The 18,205-nt window shown below is 38.6% G+C and overlaps 1 protein-coding gene across 4 annotated transcripts in view; it reads right to left on the bottom strand.

Moving 5' to 3' along the window:
* Csnk1a1 (casein kinase 1 alpha 1) overlaps window positions 1–12,730 on the bottom strand; it is a 41,901-nt gene extending 29,171 nt beyond the window's left edge. For 2 of the 4 annotated variants that reach the window (XM_071612252.1, XM_071612251.1), the window contains exons 1-2: window positions 12,110–12,730; window positions 11,356–11,462 (exon numbers count right to left, since the gene is read on the bottom strand). In XM_071612252.1, coding sequence (XP_071468353.1) covers window positions 11,356–11,462; window positions 12,110–12,232 — 230 coding nt within the window. In that variant the 5' untranslated portion in view covers window positions 12,233–12,730. The remainder of the gene's footprint in view (window positions 1–11,355; window positions 11,463–12,109) is intronic. The other 2 variants (XM_071612250.1, XM_027949270.3) reach the window with 2 other exon arrangements.
* Between the last annotated feature and the right edge of the window lie 5,475 nt (window positions 12,731–18,205).

Below are 18,205 nucleotides of genomic sequence, written 5' to 3'. Positions count from 1 at the left end.
CACATTCAAAGTACACTTCAGATTTTAAAAGATCAGTAACAATCTTTATTCATAATCCCTTGGATTCGATTTTAACACAATTTCTGTAAAAACAAAACAAAACCTCAAATTTGCAATTTTCACAAATATCTTTACGATGGTTTAGGAACCAAAATATTTTCACTAGGGAAAAAAAACACACAAGGCTACTTAGCTACTCCAGGGTTGAAGAATCAAATTTAATAAAAAAAAGAAACATAAATACAAAAATCACCATAGTTTTAGATATAGATGTACCTATCAAATTAAAAATAATATGATCAAGAAAGATTCGCTATTAATTCATTTTTTTATGTCATCAAACCTGTTTTGCCATTTTTTGTGTGAGTATGAGGACTGACTCTAGGCTTTAGTTACATTAGACAAGCACTCTACAACTGATCTACATATCAGCCCCATTTTTTTCTTTTTTTGGCAATAGAACGTTGCTATGTTGCTCAGCCTGGTCTTCAACTGCTAGGCTCAAGGGTGGTTCAATATTAAGAGTAGCCAGGGTTGGGGTCGAGGTTCAGTGATAGGGCACTCTCCTCATATGCCTGAGACACAGGGTTTGATCCTTAACACCACATTAAAAAAATAGATAAAATAAAGATATTGTGGCCATCTACAACTAAAAAAAATGAAGAGTAGCTGTACTCAAGGTGTCCTACCATATGCCCAACTTCAACCCCCATACCCAGTTCCCCATATTGGGGACTGAACCCAGGGGTTCTATAACAAAGAGATATATCACCAGTCATTTTTTTTTTTTATATTTTCATTTTAAGACAAGGTCTGTCTCACTAAGGTTGCCAAGGCTGGCCTTGAACTTGCAATCTTCCTGCTTCAGACTCTCAAGTAGGTGCATTACAAGTAAGTGCCAGACTGGCTTCAACCTTTTAAAATTGACTCATTTCCCCATATCACTAATCTTACACCTAGGGGAGAGAATTAAAAAGCATGTAAGTAATATAAAATCCAATAAGTCTATGAAGGGAAAAGAAAATAAATATTAAAGCTAGGTGTGGTCTAATCTCCCAAGGGCTGGGGATGTAGTTCAGGGGTAGAACATTTGCCTAGCAAGTATGAGGCCCTGGATTCAATGCCCAGTACTGCCAAAACAACAACAATAATAATAACAACAAAAAACTCTCCCCAAAATACAAAACATAAAATTTCCTTTCATACATATCACTACCCACCAAAGACACTAGTCATTAACCATTCAATATTCATAATAGCTAACAAAACCAAATAATCTCTGCTTTTATTTTTTTAATATTTATTTTTTAGTTATAGGTGGACACAATATCTTAATCTTATTTTTTTATGGTGCTGAGTATCAAACCCTGTGCCTCATACATACTTAGGCGAGCACTCTACCTCTGAGCCACAACCCCAGCTCCCTGCTTTTATATACAGTACAGTGTGTATGTATAGAAGCAAACAAGTACCGGTCAGGTTTGCTTATGTTTCTTGTCCAGCTACTAGGAAGGTTGAGGCAGGAGGATCAATTAAGCCCATGACTTGAGACCAGCCAGAGACTGTACCCGCACCTCCAAAATAAGAAAGCACACACAATAACAGAAGGATGCAAAAATTATGAGACTTCAATTCCTTTGAAGAAGTAAGGCTGCTTCTTAAAGTAGAGATGGAAGAGGAAAAGATGAAGGGGTGGGTAGCATTTAGGGGTTTGCCTGAAATTTGGACCTATTTTCAATGTATACTGAAAATAACCAGTAATAGGCAGGTACATAATATGCATAAGATGACCTTATTTTCTTCTACACCAACTCATTTTTTGAAAACCTGGTTTATTGTCTTCCATAGCCCATTATCCCAACTGTTTTTATTTATTTATTTTTTTGCTTTATTAACTTTGAATTATTAACTAAGGGACTGGGTTTTCACTTATATGCTAATTGCTCAGATCTAACCTCAGTCCTAATCTCTTGAGCTGAGATCTTTTCAGTTTTCTGTTAACTAACTGCACAAGAGTTAAAATTGGGATATCATGTCACCTTAAATTCAACGTGTCCAAGTTCAAAATGATCTACTCTACTTCCAAAATATCAAAACTGGGCCTCCTTCCTGACTTCTTAATCTAAACCACAAATTCTCAAGGCTTAAATGCTATCTATACTCCCACTTCTCAAAACAGAAAACATGATGCACATAAAAATGGTTGAGCATGGAAAGTCCTGGATTGAATGCCCAGCATCAAAGTAATAAAAATAAAATGGTTGAACATTTCCCCCCACACTATATAAACTTGTTTGGCAAATCCTTTTAAAAGAGACTAAGTATTTGAGGTAAAAACTATCTGAAAAGTATATAGGACAAAATTAACTCAAACCCTCTGAATACAAAGAGAAAACGGTGAATTATTCTAAAGTTTGATAAATAAATAAACAAACAAACAAGGTCTGGGCTGGGAAGATTACCTAAGATGTAGCAAAAGGGAAAATGGAAGAAGCAATAATCCCTATTTACAAAGAGTCAATATAATCTGGAAAATAACACACAAAGCAATGAATATATGAATAAATAAATAAATCCGATAGGCATAGTGAAGCATGCCTATAACCCTAGTAACTTGCTGAGGATGAGTCAGAAGAACTGCAAAGGTGGGGGATATAGCTCAGTGGTAAAGTGCCTTTGGGTTAAATCTCCAGAATGCCCCCCCCCCACACTACAACAAACAACCCCATTCATCCTGTAAAAACCTGAATAATACAGAATTATGCAGTACTCATAAAAGTAAATTCTTCAGTGACCAAAAAACTTAAAACTGGTCCAGTAAAACAGCAGTTCAGTTTAAGGATAAGATGATAGGACTGGGAATATAGCTCAATTTTAGAGTGCCCCTGGGTTCAATACCCAGTACCAAAAAAAAAAGGGGGGGGGGGATCCAAACATCTTTCCTGATTTTCTGCAGGAGTCAAATTGACCACTACAATATACCAGGTCCATGGCAGATGCTCAAAATACAAGACTCACAAAAATTTTCTCCTAAGTGAAATGTATCCAGTATTAAGTGAAATGTATCTAGTATTTTCAATTTTGTCAGCACAGGGTAGATAGGCAGGCACTAGCACACACCCACAAAAACTGAATGAAAGAAGGTACTTGTTATTCCCTACATAGTACTGTACAAGATGTTATAAAGTATGCTAAGTCCACAAAGACAGTCTTAACCATCAGTTTTCATTAAACATTTCTGCAATAGGGATACAAAGTATTAATACTAGAAGGTTCAGAAATAGGAACACTAGGATTTTAATAAGTGGAGCTTGGTAGAAGACTAACTTCTATCAAATGTAAATGGCCAAACATAAAACAACCCATCAATGGGGAAAAGCATACTGAAGAAATATAAAAGGGAAAAAAATGGTATTCATGTAAAGTATGAACTTCAGTTTAATTAGATGCGCTTCATTATTTCAGTTGTTACCAAGGACAATATAACTGAGACTTGAAAAATTTGAAAACTTAAAACCTACAAAAGTTTCATGCTATTACTTTCCAAAGTAGCTTTAAATTAGATCTCATACTTGATGTTCCATAAAAGTCAACATGGGGATAGAATAGTTTGGCAGTATAGGGAAATATAACAAAGATGAAGTACTTAGAGTAACTTCCAGATTTGCTGAAATACAGACTAAGCACACTCCTAATTCCCAAATCCCAAATCTTCTGAGTGCCAACTTGATGCACATAGTCTCAGATTTCACAGCATTTACAATTTCCAAATCAGGGATATTCAACTACAAAAGTCTATGCAATATTACAAAATCTGAAAAAAAATAAAATAAATTCCAAAAATCTGAAACACTTCTGGTCCCAAGCATTTCAGATAAGGAATACTCAACCTAAACAGACTGACTTAATTTCAGAAGGTTCATTTGCAAATCTCTCCACAATATATTTAAGAATGACACAATTGCAACAAGGATGGTTTATACTATATATGCTTCAGCCACTGTTATCATCCCTTAAGAAAAATCCTTCAATACAAAAGTTGCTGATGGAAGCAACTTCGTAATATTGCTGACCTAGAATCAAAAGAAATTTCAAAGGGCCAACACCACTAACAGATGCTAATAGGTATGTAAGCATGAATATCCTCAATAATAAGTCTTCACTGTGAAGTTACAGGACATTATATTTTAATGATACAGTGTCATCTTTACATCAGAATTCAAAGCTAAATGAACTAGTACAGCCACATTTCCACTTGATAATTGGCGGCTGGCCTATGAGGTTCAGCTTAATACTTCCAAAACAGAAATATCAGGGTTGAAGAATATTCCTATTAGAAACTGAAGAATCAAAATTTAAATGTTATCTGGTACTTCTAAAATTTAATAAATGTAGCCGGATATAGTGGCACACACCTGTAATCCCAGAAGCTTGTAAGGCTGAGGCAGGAGGATGGCAAATTCAAAGCCAGCCTCAGCAACTTAGCCAGACCCTAAGAAACTTAGTAAGACCCTGTCTCGAAAAATAAAAAGGCCTGTGGATGTGGCTGAGTGGTTAAGTACCCCCCTGGGTTCAATCCCTGGTGACCCCACCACAAAAAGAGGAGAGATGTAGTTCCTGGTAAAGACAGGATTGATGACAATGGACAGAGGCAACAATTAATGCACAAAATATGGTATAGTACATTGATTCCTGAACTTTGCTGTATATCAGAAACACTGGGGAATTTTAAAAAATCGTGATACCTAGGCCATACCTCAAGACAATTAAATAAAAACATCAGGTTTAGCAATGAGTCTCTTCTTTTTGGTAGTACCAGGGATCGAACAGAGCCTCCTACATACTAGGCAAGTGCTCTACCAATGAACTACATCCCCAACCCCATATTTAGGGATATTCTTTTGGGAAGAACATTTGGGAAGCCTGGTTCTATTCAAAGAAGGAACAATATATATTCAAATAATGTATTAGCTGTATGACTTTATACAAATTAACTACTGACAAACTGTGTATAAAACTCCAAATTTACAGGATTGTTGTAATTATTAAAAGATAATCACGTACAATGCCCAAATGTTTAACTTTTTCCCCTCTTCATGTGTAGAAGGGAAAAAATTAGCCATATTGGTTTCAAACAATTACTCCCTTATTTCAACAGTACTTACCAATGTTACATGTAAATCACAGGCAATCATACCTCAAAGAACAAATTACTGCAGAGAACAGAAGAGGCATCTTCCAGGCATACTGATTCTTTCAATCTACATAATGCATTTAAAAACTCTTAAGGACCATGGTCATTGTAAAAAATCCCTTTTCTAAATTAAAGTCAACTTTAAAAATTATGGAATTCATTCTAGGTTGAGATCTATATGATATGACAGAACCCTAACATGAATTATCTCAGTATAAAGCTTTTTCCATTTCCCTTTAGTATTACCAATGAACATTCACTGCTGCAGCCACCAAAATCACTTTAATATTTTGTTAGGTAAATATAATAGTGTTCTGCACAATGATAAATCCAGAATGTATAACTATGATCTAAAAATCCACCTTTTCTTAAAAATAATGTCATTATAGAATATAGCTTACAAAGAATCCAAGCGTGTGTGTGCATGAGCGCAAAGAAAAATTTTTCTTTATCTCAAGAGGGGTGTGTGTTACATGACTATACATTTGCCAAAACTGATCTAAACACACATTAAGATGTATGCATTTTGCTGTACATAAATTTAACTGTTTAAGACATGCATCAGTTTGTGTTATGTTAATATTGGTAATCCAAAATATTAAGAACTATCTAAACAAATAGCCAACAAAAAGCTTTATTTTGTTATTGGAAACAAAAATAGTTAACCAAAACGAACATCAGCAGGGCAGTGGCGCATTCCTGTAATCCCAGTGACTTTGGAAGACGATGTCAAGTTCAAGACCAGCTTTAGCAACTTAGTGAGACTGTCTCAAATAAAAAGTAAAAAAGGGCTGGGGGTGTAGTTCAGTGGTAGAGCACCCTGGTTTAATGACCAGTACCACAAATAAATAGAAAATAAAAAGGGGGGCATCATTTTAACTAGGTATTCACTCACTCAAAAGCTAGCAAGGTATTCACATAACCTCAAAAAAACTTCTGTTAAACTCAAGGACTTTAAAGACTCAATTCTGACCTTCAAATTGTTAACCCTCTCTGTTAACAATTTTGGTGGGGTGGGGGTTGCTGGAGATTAAACCTAGGGCCTCTCACATGCTAAGTATGTGTTCTACCACTAAGCTACAGTCCCCAGTCCAGGTCACTTATTTTATAGAAGAGATTTTCAGATTTTCTAAATGAAGCTAAATGTCATAATAAAGCTAAGTGGTGCTCCTCGAATCAAATGAAAAGGTATACGTACTACCTTGACAAAGGTGGTAATGGCTTTCAGAAGAACTAGAAGTTAGCAGATTCTAGTACTCCTCTGAGACTCAACAGTCTAATTTGTATGATCAGGAATTGGGCTACATACACCTCTCAGGTTTCATTCAACTCAAAAATGCTACTACCTAGCATTATAACATGATTTCGTAGACTAATAATATCAATAGAACACGTTTCTAGTATTCCACGATTTCAGTTACGCTAATAATTACATCTTTCATTCATCTAATGATCTTTCACAAATATCAGTAAAGACATACCCAATGCAGTTGTCATTTTTTGTTCTCTAACGGCATTGCAATCTTATTCATGGGATATATATTCAATGCCGAAAAGATAAGATTAAAATTTAAGCTGATATTGTTTTATTTTTGATAATAGAGATTGAACCTATGGGTGCTTAACCACTGGGCCATTCTCCCAGTTCTTTTTTTTAAATTTTGAGATGGGGTCTTACTAAGTTGCTTAGGGCCTTGCTCAGTTGCTAAGGTTGACTTTGAATCAAACACGTGATCCTCCTGCCTCAGCCTTCGCAGCACTAGGTTTATAGGTGTGTGACACCTCGTGTGGCTACAATTTAAGCTGATTTTTAACACTAAAGAAAGAATTAATCATTAGTTCATAATTATCCTCCAGAATATCAGACATTTGGACAGAGAGAGCAAAAAAATGTGCATAAAAAGCATAATGGTCAGGGCTGGGGTTGTGGCTCAGCGGCAGAGCGCTTGCCTAGCACTTGGAGGCCCTGGGTTCGATCCTCAGCAACACATAAATAAATAAAGATATCATATACAACCACACACACACACACACACACACACACTTTTTTTAAAGTATAATGTTCAAATGTGGCAGTACACACCTGTAATTTCATCTACTTGGGAGGTTGAAGCAGGATCCCAAGTATGAGGCCAGCCTCAGTAACTTAGTGAGATCCCCAGTTCGAAAGAAAAAATAAAAAGGACTAGGGATGTTGCTAAATGATAGAGCACCCTCGGGTTCAATCCCCAGTACTAAAAACAAAACGAAAAATACAAGGCAAGAGCAAGTCTCCTATGTCCCACCCATCTTCTTTATATGATTTCCCTATAAAAGTATATTTCACTTCATTTTTAGTCTATGGTTTACTTGAAGCTGATGATATCTTCAAGTCTTCTGTGGTACTTATTCCTAAAATTTAAAGTTAGGTGTAGTGGCACAAACCTATAATCCCAGAGACTCAGAAGGCTGAGGCAAGAGGATTGAAAGTTAGAAGCCAACCTGGGCAACTTGGTGAAACCCTGTGTCAACAGAAAATGAAATGAGCCGGGTGTGGTAAGGCACAACTCACCAGCTCAGGAGGCTGAGGCAGGAGTATCCTAAATTCAAAAGCTAGCCGCAGCAAGACCCTGTCTCAAAATAACATGTATAAAAGTGGTAAAAGATGTAGCTGGTGGTTAAGCACCTCTGGATTCAATCCCCATGAACCAAATAAAATGGCTGGGAATGGAGAGCACTCCCAGGTTCAATCCCCAGTACCAAGGGCAAGGCAGTTAGGATATCTATATAAAACATCAAACTGAAGAAATGCTTTCTAGCTACTATCTTCTAAAAACAAGTCTAAAAGAAATTCCAGAATTAAAAGGTTTAAGAGAAACTAAGCAGGAAACATTTACTTAGGTAGGGATACATCAGTAAAACAAAACCAAAATCTCAGCATGCAAAAGCCAGTAGAAATCTTCCCCACCCCCCCCCCCACAGTGGGAGGGTAGAAGCCCCCAACCTGGGGATCATAGGTGTTAGGAGAAAGTTACAAAGAACAAAAATCCTTTCTATTCAGCACTTTGCTTTCTCACCCCAACAAAAATAGAAAATTACTAAATTAGTAAAATTATTTATTTTATAAAGATGAGGAAACTGAGAGGTTCATACAGGTTAAAGGACTGAATGATCCTAGATCACCAGTCAATACCACTGAAAACCAATTGCCTAAATAAGCACTCTTTTCTGCTTATCTTGTTTCTTTAAAGAACATGTTAATTCATTTCTGTGTGGCAAAAAGGAGGACTGTAACAGAAACTCAGTAATTTAAGTCATTTCCTGATGTCAATTCACAAGGTGCCAAGGATTTAGTTTAAAAACTAAGAGACTGGATTGCCAGGCTTCAACTTAACCATAGGTTCCTCAAATTACATAGCAAGATTCTGATTAGGCAGACCTGCTAGGTAGACCAAGTAATTTTGAGGATTTGTTTTAAGACATCCCTAAGTATCTTAAAGCAAATCCATAGACCAATAACGTGTACTGTGTATGAGTGTGAGAGAGTTTGTGTATGAGAGACTGCAAGACTAAATGGGTATGAGAGATGTGTGCAAATAAAGGGTAAATTTAAATTTTTACAATTAGTGTTTACCAGTCTAAAACAATGGATAACGGATTATCTTATTTAATCTAGATAAAACTAAAACCCAACTTAATTCAATATTTATCAAGTAAATATTTATTAAGTATATACAGACACAGAAATTGTGGGGAACAAGCTAAACTAGGAGGATGGGAAGATGCTGCTATCTAAACAAAGAAAATTAATATAAATATTTTTTATGCATCAGTGAAAACTGATGTTCTTTCAGACTTTAACACCAATGAACCAGAACTGAGTATTCTGGCACACATATGGAATACCAGTGACATGGGAGGCTGATGCAAGAGGTTCCCAAGTTTGAGGCCAGCCTCAGTCACTTAGCAAGACCATGTATTAAAGTTAAAAAAAAAAAAAAAGGCTGAAGATATAGCTCAGAGGTAGAATGCTCCTGGTTTTGTTCCTTAATACCACATAGACAGATTATAAATAAATAAACAAAACAAATTCAATGAACCAACTTTGTTTTTATATACCTATCCCTAGCATTCTTGAAACAAATGTATGCTTTCCCTGCCTCTATCCAATTATACATTCTACCTTAGAGACTACTCCCAGAAGCCATATATTAGTCTTGGTTGTCTTCCCCAACCAGTTCACCAACCTTTTTTCCTTAGAGCCAGACCCTGAAATCCCATCTCCCCTCCCAAAAAGCCTTAATTTGAAAGCCAGATTCATCTATTTGGCCCCACCCACAGGCAGCCTGTAACTACCATAACCCTCTCTGTACCCACCATCTTACAACAGGCACCTATTAGCTTGCTCACAAGTTAATTTCATTTATTAATGTACATATTCAACGTATTACTCATTGCCCTTATTGGCTTGTACCTGCTTTATCCTTAAATAAAAGATACCATATAAAATAGCATGTTCTTAACTTGGGTTTAGGAAAGAAAAGTCAACATGCTTAATGATTTTTGAAAATCATTTCAAATACATTAAATTTAACTTGGTTTGTGAAATTTAAAAATCTCCCACTCCACAAATCTCAAAAGCGTTATACTAAGCGAAAGATGCCAGATACAAATGACCTCATAGTGTACGATTCCATTTGTTAAGAAATTCTAGGAAAAAACAAGTGGTGGAAAGCAAACCAATGGGGGTTAGAGGCCATTTTTTTTCCACACAGGTTTTTAAAGTGATGAGACACATTGAAAAATCTCAAATCCAGATCATCTCAAATTTCACATCAACCTTTGCTACATAAGATAAACCTGGAATTTTCTTCCAAGGAATTCATTTCATCAATTTTCCATTAAAAATGTCATATCTTCACTGGATTTTTTTTAAAGTATAATGTTAGTTTGGTTGTTCCCAAATCAGAATTAATGTATGTAACCCAGTACTTAAATTAAGACTTAAAAAATAGAAACGAGAATGGAAAAGGATACAGAAAATCTTCCATTTAATTCTCTACTATTCAGCATCTTTTTGCAAATGTTATTTTTCATTAGTGGAATACAGCTCATCTTAAACCACATTTTAGTTACTATTCTATAGAGGGTTATTTAATCTCAAACTAAAAAGAATTACTCTAAAACCCTTAGAGGTTAAGTATTTGAAAGAACACAATGTATTTTAAAAACCTAGTCATCTTTTATTTGATTATTATTTCTATTTGCTTTCACCAATATCCCATCCTCCAAAGGCCAACAATGTCCTTGAAGTTTTATTGACAAAATAACTCAACAGGTTAAAATTACTTACCAAACTGTGGCTAAGTGAAGCTTTCTTTTAACACAACTGACAATTTATTTCAACACGGTTGGTGCTGCTCAGACTGCCATTGCCATTACCCATAAAAAATTTAGTACAAACTGAAATGTGCCAAACATTATCATTCACAAAAGAAAGGGTAATAAACATCTCTGAGAATTTCTACACAGTATAACTTAACAATGTCATGTCGCATCTGCGCAGAGATTACAAACATACTGTCATTCTGTTATCTCGTTCTTTGTACCCCACCGCCTCCTGAAGCTTTATTCTTGGCTTTACAATGGATTAATCCATTCAGGGCTGCTAACGGGGGATTCAAGAAGCATAACTTCTGAACTCAAAGTGAAAAAAGGGCAGTAATATGGGGTTGAGTCACGTCGTTCCGCCATTTTCTAAGCGGAGGAGGAAGACATGTTGGAACAAAAACACAACAAAAGAGCAGCCATTTCCCAAGCCAGCTCCAGTATCAACCCGAACTGGCTAAGCCCGGTCATTTGGGCACCTTCAAATCCCTTCACTGGACAAACCTAAGAACATCAGAGGTGCCGCAGGAAAGAAAGCAGCAGTCAACCTCCCCCTGTAGGGATCAAAGCTGACCTGCACACGTAACTGCAGATGAAAGCCTCGGGAAGGGAAAAACGACGGGAGCTGAATGGACATGAGTGAAACCAACTGATATTTTCAACTCAGTGGGCGAACTGAAATTTACTCGTGATTACCGGGGATCTAGGGCTGTCAGGAAATCACCGACTACAAGGGACTTGGGCTGGCCCCTTCCGTACTCGCTGGGCGAACCGCCTGTCTGACGGGTTCTTACCGTATGTGCGGGATGCCAACCCCACCTTGAAGAATCTTATAGAGTTTGCTCTCGTACAGCAACTGGGGATGCCTGGCCTTCTGAGACTCTAGCTTCACTGCCACTTCCTGCAGGGGAAAAAAGGGATGATGGTGTCAACATCCCTATGGATTCAGTGTCACTTAGGAAAGGAGAAGAGACATTAGCAAAGCTCCAAGTCGCTATTACTAGGAAGAAGCGAAAGGTTGGGAGGGGAAAGCTCCCTTTGTAATTATAAAACGGGGCAGCCAGCCTCAAAGGCCTCTTCAGGGGGTAGTGACGAAATCCGCACGTCCTCTAAAGTGCAGGAAAACGATTCATCCAGAAAACAGGCAACCTCTGAACGTAATGAGGTTTTGATGGAACCAGGCGATCGGAAACTGCACTCATTGGAACATGAACCCCAGTACAATTACATATAGAAAACACAAAAGAGAAACAGGGACCTCAGACTTCTGCCCTTCTCACCTTAAGCACGATTTAAAAAAAAAAAAAAAAAAAAAAAGTTTGACCAAAGGACAATTGTAACAAGCTAAGAAACTTCCCAGTCTAGCCAACCTCTCTATCGGGTTCTTTTCCTTTTACGGAAGAAAGCGGGGGAGGCTCCTAAACCAGGAAATCTGGTTTCCCTCTGGATTCCCCGGTGCGTGCGTGCGGTAGCTAGAGGCCCGAGCACTTTGGGGTTCGGGGAGGGGGGGGCGCGCAGCGTTGGATGAACCCCACTCTGGGTGATTACCTCGCCGTTGGTGATGTTAATCGCCAGATAAATGTCCCCGAAGGAGCCAGACCCGATCTTCCGTACCAGTTTATATTTCCCTCCGACAATGAATTCGGCCTTGGAGCCGCTGCTGCTCGCCATCCTGAGAAACGAAGATGGAGGCTGGGGCCAAGCCCCGACACCTCTGAGGGGAGGACGGAGGCCTCGGGGGCTCGTCCGCCGGGCAAGGCTGCGGAGGGCGGCAGGAAGTGAAAATCGGAGGTTTTTCCCGGCGTACAGGGCCCAGAATCGGCCAAGGGAAACCCGATCACCGCCAATCAGTCAGGTTTCTTTTAGCCAGGCCGCAATTTTTGAGTGGTTTTCGCGGTTACTTAGGCTAGGCCACTTGTTTCTGGGAGGTCGCCGCTGCCGAGTTTTCACGGCGACGTCGAGGGCTGGAAATGGGGCGCGGTGAGTTAGGACGGTGATACCGTTGCCACCACTGCCGCCGGCTCCGGCCCGGGGGGACCCCTGTCACTCCGCCGACGCCGCCATCTTGTTACTCCAGCTCCAGCCAACACAAAATGCCCCCAGTCCCCGGGAGCCGCTTCTTCACGGCGCAGAGCACTCTGGGAAAGGGATCTCGGGCTCTAGCCCCGAAGGGTCGGCAGTGAGAGGAGGGCGGAACCGGATCCGTGAGAGTCGCGGCCCACGCTCCAAGCGTCATCGCGTCACCACACTGCTGCGCATGCGCACTGCAACGCCTGCTGTCTGCGCAAGCGTGGCGTGGCTTGTCCTCACCCCCGCTCCGGGCTCTCTTCCACTTCCTGTCGTCGACAGTTCTATTGGTACCTGTTAGTCACTTCGGACCCGCCCGCTCTCTCTTAGGCTGCCGGGTCCTAGGCCTAGTGAGCAAGTGAGGGAGAGGTCACCTTCAATTTTTTTTTTTTTTTTTTTTTTTTGTGGCGGTAGGAAGTCTCAAACCTCCTTGGGAGCTGGATATCGACCTTTGCTCTTTGTTTTAGGCGGTTTTTAGCCTTTGATCTTTCTTTGGCCACTCCTCAGGGCCGGCCTTTTCCAGCTTATCTTCTTTTTGGAAAGAGGTTGTCGCCTCTGGTGGAGAGGAAGAGAAAAGCAGACCTAGAGACCTGACGACTAGTAATTAGAATTCTACTCTCAACGGAGTATTAGAGCCCCCCCCCTTTTTTTTAACAGATGGGGAAAGAAAGGGGAAGCAGAAATTGCTCTGCCGCCCTGTGTCCTTGCATTGTCGCCCCACTGATACATTTGATCTTCGAGGAAAAATCCTAGTAGCTACTTAATAAAGAACATTAGTGACAGAATCAACAGAGAAAGTAGGCTGTGCATAAATTATCCGTAGGAACGGTTGTTATTACCGCCCCCCCCCCAATAAAGAAGAGTCATATCTTGGTAGTGTTGAAAACGACAATATTGCCGGGTGCTGTGAGACACTCGGGAGGCTGAGGCAGGAGGATCACAAGTTTCAGGCCAATCTTGGCACTATAAGGAGACCTTATCCCAAAATAAAAAGAGACCCGGTCATGGTGGCGCATGCCTGTGATCCCAGCAAGACTAGGGAGGCTAAGGCAGGAGGATTGCAGGCTCAAGGCCAGCCTCAGCAATTTAGCGAGACTCTATCTCAAATTTTTTAAAAAAAGGGTTGGGGAATGTGACTTGGTGAATAAACGCCCTTGAGTTCAATCCCCAGTGCAAAAATAGATAAAAAATAAAATGGGATGGGGGTGTAGTTCAGTGGTAAAGCACCCCTGAGTTCACTCTCCAGTACCTTTAAAATAACTAAATTTCAAAAAAATCCAGGTTTGAGGTTTCCAGGGATAACCACTGTTTTGCTGATTTTCTATCATAGTTATACAATATGTTTAATAAAATGCTCACTTTGAGGAATAAGGGGATAAAGTATATACATTCAAAAGGATTTTTGGTGTAATTGTTAGGTAGTAGCTAGCAATGAACAGAGAAATGCAGGCAAGGTCACAAGTGTTCTTTAAATTACTTTCGGGTCTTTAAACAATTTCCAAAGAAAATGAGAAAGCAAAGGTGGTAGTTGATTTGTAGAAAATAGACAGAAGCAAGGGAGCTAGTTGGAAATCACAGCAAGAGAAAAAGATTAATGCGACTAACTCTTGACAGGGTTAAGAGTTAATGGGACTAACTCAATGACAGGGTCCATTGATGTTGCTGTAAAGCTAGAAATTATAGCTAGAAGTGTTTCCATTTGTCTGGGAAGGAAGATTCCTTTAGTAGTGCAGCTGCACTAAAGTAACTTCTGACCAGCAATGGACACCAGTGCCCACATTAACATGGGATTGACTTGTAGATGACCACCCCATAAATAGGACGGCCACCATGACAGATCCAGAGAGGACCAACTAAAGTCAAAAACTCCATGGCCCCATGTGAAGGAGGAGTTGAACACCTGTTTGGCAAACAGTACAGAAGGTGGTCCCCTGCCTTCCTGGTAAACATCAAACAGTAATAAAATTGGAGTCAGCTTTGTCCTTCTCTACTTGGAGATGGCCCTGTCTCTCTCTTGAGAGTGCTCTCTGCTTAAGCAGCACTTTGCTTTTACTTTCACCTATAATACAGTTCTTTTGTGTGACTTTTGGTGTCTTGACTTCACAAGAACGGAGGTTTGGAGTTTCAGCTCCCTGTTTTACTGTGACATATTTATGTATGTTCAGGTGTTATGGTAGAATGGGGGGGGGGCATAGAATGGATTAAGTGGTCCCCAAAGGTCTGAGTATGGACAGGTATACGTCTAACAACGTTTTCCATAAAGATATTGGAGAAAATAAGAGCAGTAGAATGAATTTTTCATTTATCTAGTTTTACATTGTAATTTAGTCTAGATTTTGTCTTCCTACATGTCATAAAAATCCCTTTTTATAAAATGATACTGATGGTAGATAGTTGTCTTATTGTTTTAAAAATACCTTTATTTGAAAATAAAAAGTTGACACTATATATATATGACCTCATTTTTTTGGGGGGGGGAACTATTGTTAGTCCATGAAATCTCACTTCTGGGACCCACTAGTATAAATAACTTAGGCTTCTAATTCTGAGATTCTATAATTTTTTATATGCATTTGGTGTGTATCTTCATTTATTTCCTGCCTGTGACAGTCACTATTCCAGCACTGGTAATGTACTAAATGTTCTAAAATGTTGTATGAATGTCTACAGTCTGTTCAAATGTGATTGCAGTTGGATACATCTTAAAATTTAAATTTAAGTTTATTAAATCAAGGATGACAAACTGTGTGCTTTTATGTAGAAAATGATGCTTTTTAAAAATTTATTTTTCTTTAGTTGTAGATGGACACAGTACATTTACTTTATTTATTTTTATGTGGTGCTGAGGCTCAACCCCAGTGCCTCACACATGCCAGTTGAGCACTCTGCCACTGAGCCCAGCCCCAGCCTGAAGGTGATGTTTTTATGTGCTGGCTATGACTCAACCTTAAAATCATGTGTCATTTGCAGTAAGTTTCATCCTAAATAATTGAAGAATTATCTGTTGTTAGTCCTGCTGATGTAAAGTCACAAATCATTCCATATTTCTTGAATCAGGAGCAGCTTTGCCACAATGGAAGTACTCTTTTAAATGTAACAAAATGCAATTGCTAGCTTCTAAATCAGGTGAATTCACTAAAAATAAAGGTATTGAATGAAAATTTTTGGCCTTGAGGGAAATTTAGAGATCATCTAGTTCAGTAATCATTACATTTCAAATGCAATTTATAGAGTGTTTTCACACATGCCATCTGTGCCCTTCCAAAGCAAGCTGAATTTCCCAAGATCATACAGATTTTGGTGGCAGAGACAAGACTAGACCCCTCAACTACCTAACCAAAAGAAAGAGAAAATTTTTAGAAAGGGAAGCTGGAACAATCACATCCTAGTGATTATTTCTGTGTTCATAGGGAGGTCTAGATAATTAGAAAAAAAATTTTTTAAGCCACTAATATTTATTCAAGGAAAGGTCACTGGTAACCAGAATTATCTTGAGTAAAATAATAAGGACAAACACAAGAAATTTTTAGATGTACGCTAAAAACACCAGGGTGGCCTGCCCATCTCTAGAGTTTTGAGGTACAAATAAGCACAAAAATGCAGTGACTCAAAATATGGCACACTGTTCCTGTTGCTTAACTATTTCATAGCCTTGTGCATAATAAATAGCAGATAAGTAAGTTAGTGGAGTGACTGAAAGCATGAGGACAAGCCAGGTGCTGTGGCCCATGCCTGCAATCTCAGTGGTTGCAGAGACTAAGATAGGAGGATTGCCCAGCCTCGGCAACTTAGGCCCTAATCAACTTGGTGAAACCCTGTCTCAAAATAAAAAGCGCAAAGGGCTGAGGGTCTGGCTCAGTGGTTAAGTGCCCCTGGGTTCAACCCCCAGTATCAAAAAAGAAAATTTTTGTTCTGTTTTTCAGTTTTTGACAGTGAGAGCACTTATAGTCCCCATTCTTCCCCTTTGCACTGTTTATGGAGTTTTCTTCAAGTAGATTGCTACATCTATGATAGCAGCTTCAAACACATTTGAGATATTCTGCAAACATTTCTTACTTTTCAGGGAGTCATTAACCATACATTTATTTCATTCTTTGAACTTATGTATTCTTTTGTCTCATATGGCTTCTAGATTCTAAAATTGAGCTCCATGTGTTTATTTCCCAACAATATTTTTTAAAAATCATGTATCCATATAAAATGTTTACTGTTGTTTTTCCTCGTAGGAGTGATGGATATTCGTTTGAAATTTTTTAAAAACTTAGATAAATCAGGTAAAGAAAACAAAAATCTCTTAGAGATAATCACCAAATGTTGATATTTTGCTATATAAACATCCAGTCATATTTGTGTATGTATTTTGGGGAAGATCAGATTCTCCCTCTGAAGGTTTGATATTTGAGTCTTATGAAATAAACTGGCAATAGATTCACAGGAGAAAAGCCATAACAAAAAATTTTTTTATCATAGTTGTATGTGACACAATATCTCCAGATTTTATGCTTTTTCTGATGAAATAGGGATGAATGATCATGTTAGAAATGTGACGACAAAAACAGTATGAGCTAATAGGAAAAGACAGTAGGAAAACACAATAAGGCCCATCAAGAATTTTTTTGGCCCGTTGGTTCCAGCAAGGTAGGACTCCTCCTGGAATGGGAGTCTTATGACCTGGTATCAAAAAGATAGGTCAGAGAATTTCATTGTAGCCAGCTCCTAAACAGAAAGAGGAATAATTCTAGTTTTTATGGCTGGTTTGGGGGAAAGAGAATCTGCTTTCTATGATTCACTTTAGAGGAGAACAAGGGGCAAGAGACAAAAGGATAGATCAGAAACTTTGCTTCTGAGGCTATTTATGAGGTCTCCACTATCAGGTATTGTTCTCTGAGCCCCAACAGTGATACATATCATTGTATCTATTCATGTGTGTATGAATAGATTTAAATTTATTTGTTAAAATTAACAGAAAGTGAGACCTATTTTTTCACTGATGGATCTAATTACCATAAACTGTACCAAAACACAACCAGAAGTTGGTTTTTATGATACCAGGGTTTTTCTAAATTAATTAATTAACTTTTTTTTTTTTTTTGGTATTAGGATTGAACCCAGAAGCACTTAACCACTGAGCTACATCCTCAGTCTTTTGTTGTTGTCGTTGTTTTATTTTGAGACAGGGTCTCACTAAATTGCTCAGGACCTTGTTAAATTGCAGAGGTTGGTTTCAAACGTGTAATCCTCCTGCTCGAGCCTCTTGAGGTGCTGGGATTAAAGGTGTGTGCCACCACACCGAACAATTCAAGGGGTAATTAGTTTATTAGTTACAAAAAGGAAGCTGACTGATATATCCTATCTTGAAATAAAAATAATAAGGGATGGGAGTGTAGCTCAGAGGTCAAACACCCTGGGTCCAATCCTCAGTATATAGAGAGCACATGTGTGCACACAAAGAGCCAGGGGCCTACTTCCTCCAGCAAGCTCCTACTCAATAGTCCATTCAAATTATTAATCCATCAAATGGATTAATCTACTGATGAGGTTATAGCTTTCATCATCTAATCATTTCACCCTTGAACA

The sequence above is a fragment of the Marmota flaviventris genome, chromosome 5, assembly GCF_047511675.1.
Source record: "Marmota flaviventris isolate mMarFla1 chromosome 5, mMarFla1.hap1, whole genome shotgun sequence".
Lineage (NCBI taxonomy): Eukaryota > Metazoa > Chordata > Mammalia > Rodentia > Sciuridae > Marmota > Marmota flaviventris.
The sequence above is the reverse complement of the archived record's forward strand: the minus strand, read 5'-3'. Positions and strand labels throughout refer to the sequence as shown.